Source organism: Brassica oleracea, unplaced genomic scaffold (assembly GCF_000695525.1).
Source record: "Brassica oleracea var. oleracea cultivar TO1000 unplaced genomic scaffold, BOL UnpScaffold00957, whole genome shotgun sequence".
Classification (NCBI taxonomy): Eukaryota; Viridiplantae; Streptophyta; class Magnoliopsida; order Brassicales; family Brassicaceae; genus Brassica; species Brassica oleracea.
In genome coordinates this window covers 865-4,028 of record NW_013617549.1, presented here as the reverse complement: position 1 = coordinate 4,028, position 3,164 = coordinate 865, and the positions used below count along the sequence as shown (strand labels likewise).

General features: G+C 40.4%; 1 protein-coding gene across 1 annotated transcript; it reads right to left on the bottom strand.

Annotated features, from left to right (window-relative positions):
* Positions 1 to 386: 386 nt before the first annotated feature.
* Positions 387 to 2,744, bottom strand: LOC106320554 (pyrophosphate--fructose 6-phosphate 1-phosphotransferase subunit beta 1-like). Its single transcript, XM_013758938.1, is given in 10 exon segments — positions 387 to 687; positions 767 to 880; positions 963 to 1,065; positions 1,164 to 1,275; positions 1,382 to 1,497; positions 1,590 to 1,760; positions 1,861 to 1,992; positions 2,147 to 2,235; positions 2,315 to 2,378; positions 2,542 to 2,744. Coding segments are annotated over 9 exon segments (963 nt in total). The 5' UTR covers positions 2,367 to 2,378; positions 2,542 to 2,744; the 3' UTR covers positions 387 to 613.
* Between the last annotated feature and the right edge of the window lie 420 nt (positions 2,745 to 3,164).

The following is a 3,164-nucleotide window of genomic DNA, read 5'->3' as shown; positions in this document are numbered from 1 at the left end:
ATTGGAACAGAGCATGTAGAATTGACTCTCCCTCGACGCCACACGTCTGGCATCTATCATCAATATGCATACCTCTCTTGATAATAAGCTCAGACACTGGCATTGCTTCATTCAACGCTTTCCACAGAAAGATCTTAATCTTGGGCGCCGAGAGGATTTTCCACACTTCTTCTGTTTAATTTTTTTTTTCGTTAGCATTTAGTATGTTTATAAATTATATATTAGTGGCTCAACAGTCAACACAGATATTAAAAATAGTTAACCAAACGTAAGGTCACGTGACTCCGGTCTCTCATGTCCCCTTTCTTGGTTCTTTCCGAACAGACAAAAGGAGAGAGAGCGACTAAACTGTAGGATGAAATAAATCGTCGCAATTAAGAGCGGGGAAGCTCTGTTCTGATATAGATTGTTTCAACTTTATACATTTTAGACTATGTCGTCCACATTATGATATTATTATATGTAAAAGAACAGAAGGGGAAGACAACATCTAGTGTGGTGAAAGCTTAACCGTAACATGTAGACTTTCCAAGATAAGAAAGAAAGATCAAATGTGCGTCTCCAATGAAAGCAGAAAATCAAGAAAATGAAAAGAGACTGGTTAATCCAGAGATTATTGATCACCAAGTTTAAGAAGTAGAGTGTGGCTGAGAGCATCTGAACCAGGTCCCGTGAATTGGATTGGACCTGCAATTAAAATAAAAATAACATGATGAGGAACCATAAACAAAAGATACATTGTTTTATAACAAAAATTGTAACGGACCAGGGCTGATGTATCGATTCTTCAAAGCCCATACCTCGCGCAGTGATGCGAATTTCTTAAACGGTGCACCTTCAAGCTCCACCATTGCTTGCTTGATCACAAACTTGAACTTACCTGCAAGTTGAAATCAACCAGACTTTTTAATATCTAGATTTTAAGTGTTTCTTAACAATTTTTGCTGATTTATTTTTCAGACCGTGTCTCCTCTCGACATCCATCAAGGCTGTAAGAGCAGTCCCACCTACAGTCCACTCTTCCACAGGAGCAGCCAAGTTCCCCACATGCGCCCATTACAGTTACTCATCTCATTCTCAGCTCAAACGATTTAATCAAAGACTGTTCTGATCAACAGATACATAAGAAGACTGATTTGAATGAAGAAAGATGGAGTACAAACCGAAGAGATCAGTCCGGTTTTCCCACTGTTGAGAAGTACTCCAGCGCCATAACCAAGCGCATAACAGTAGGTTGCATCAAAATTTGTAGGCAAACCACATCTTCCTTTATACATGTATTCATGTTGATGAATACAATAAATCGATATTGTTTGGTTGACATTGATTAACAAGCAATATATTAATACTGCAGCTACACATAGCAATTTTGAGAAAGTACCCGAAGAAATGAGACTGCCCCATGAACTGTCCCTTGTAAGAACCAGCTTGCTTTCTTTTCTCCAGCTCAGTTTCAACCATTTGAATAAGCATCTTCTCTGTCTCAATCTTGGCCACCTATCAAGATTAGGTACATGGTATCATTAAGACAGAGGTAGTTGTGTCTTGGTGGAAATCTAGTATGAGAAGACCGGATTATGATTAATCACCTGGACATTTCCGTGTGGTTCTCTCTCGAGTATCAGTTGTTCCTGAATCGCTTCAGGTAGAAGGTCAAAGAGCTTCAAAGATTGTTCAGCGAGCTTCTTCTTCCGCTCTCCACTTTCATCAACAACCTCATTTGCCAAAATTTCATTTAGTTCTGCGATCAGCTCTTGGACCTGACAAGTCAAAAAGTTAATAGTGATCACCAGTTAAGAAGAACAATCATAGTAACTAGCTTAAAAGTGGTGAACTCTGTGTTTAGTGGTGGAAACAAACCTCGGGAATAAAATCGATCAGACCTTCTGGAATCAGAATAACACCGTAGTTGTAACCAAGTTCAGAACGCTTGCAGATAACATCTACCATGTAATCCGTGACATTCTTCAAAGTCTGCTTCTGCGCAGACACCTGCAAAGGGGTATTTCCAGATCAAAACATGAGTAAAAATAGACTGATCTACTGACGTTCATGGGAAAAATGTCAACCAAAATGAATCTCATATGCAGTCTATTAGATTCAAAAAGTATCTTTGGTGTAATTTAAAAGTCAGACGTTAACATACTTTCTCTCCAATAATGGTTATGTTTGGGTGAGTTTGTAAGGCACACTCGAGCATAATGTGGGAAGCAGCACGACCCATAAGTCGTACAGCTGCAATAAAATGTGATACAACATTACGAGCATAAGTAAACAAACAAGGCACAACGGAAATGTTTAATCAATTACTTACAGTGGTAATACTTTCCAGTTGACCTTGCATCAATCATGACATTTCCAATCATTTCAGTGTAAATCAGCATAAGCAATAGAATGTTTTATTAGGCTTCTCTCAACATATTTCTTTTGATGGAGAAGGCAATTAGGTTCGTGACAAGGAATATAATCAATAGAATATGATAGCAAATAGTGTGACTAGAGACGAAAGTCTAGACAAATATTGATCAAAAGGAAACTAACCTTGCAAGCAGTATCAAATCCAAAACTAGTAGGAACCTCTATGCATTTCAAATCACCATCAATGGTCTTGGGGCAGCCAGTGACTCGGGTTTTCAAGGTCTTACTCCTAATCACACAAGTAAAAAATGAAGTCAAAATGTTGAATCACTATGTAGCATGGAATCGTTGGTGGTCATGCGTTTCGTGCTTCCGAAGCGGAACCGGAAACGGAATCGCTGGGAATCACTCGGAATCGTCATGGAATCACGTTTCGGATAGTGAGACGTTTGGAACCGTAATGGAAGCACGCGATTCAGGATTGGAAGCGTCGATGGATAGTTGACGGAAGCGTCGATGGATAGTTGACGGAAGCGTCGATGGATAGTTGACGGAAGCGTCGATGGATAGTTGACGGAAGCGTCGATGGATAGTTGACGGAAGCGTCGATGGATAGTTGACGGAAGCGTCGATGGATAGTTGACGGAAGCGTCGATGGATAGTTGACGGAAGCGTCGATGGATAGTTGACGGAAGCGTCGATGGATAGTTGACGGAAGCGTCGATGGATAGTTGACGGAAGCGTCGATGGATAGTTGACGGAAGCGTCGATGGATAGTTGACGGAAGCGTCGATGGATAGTTGACG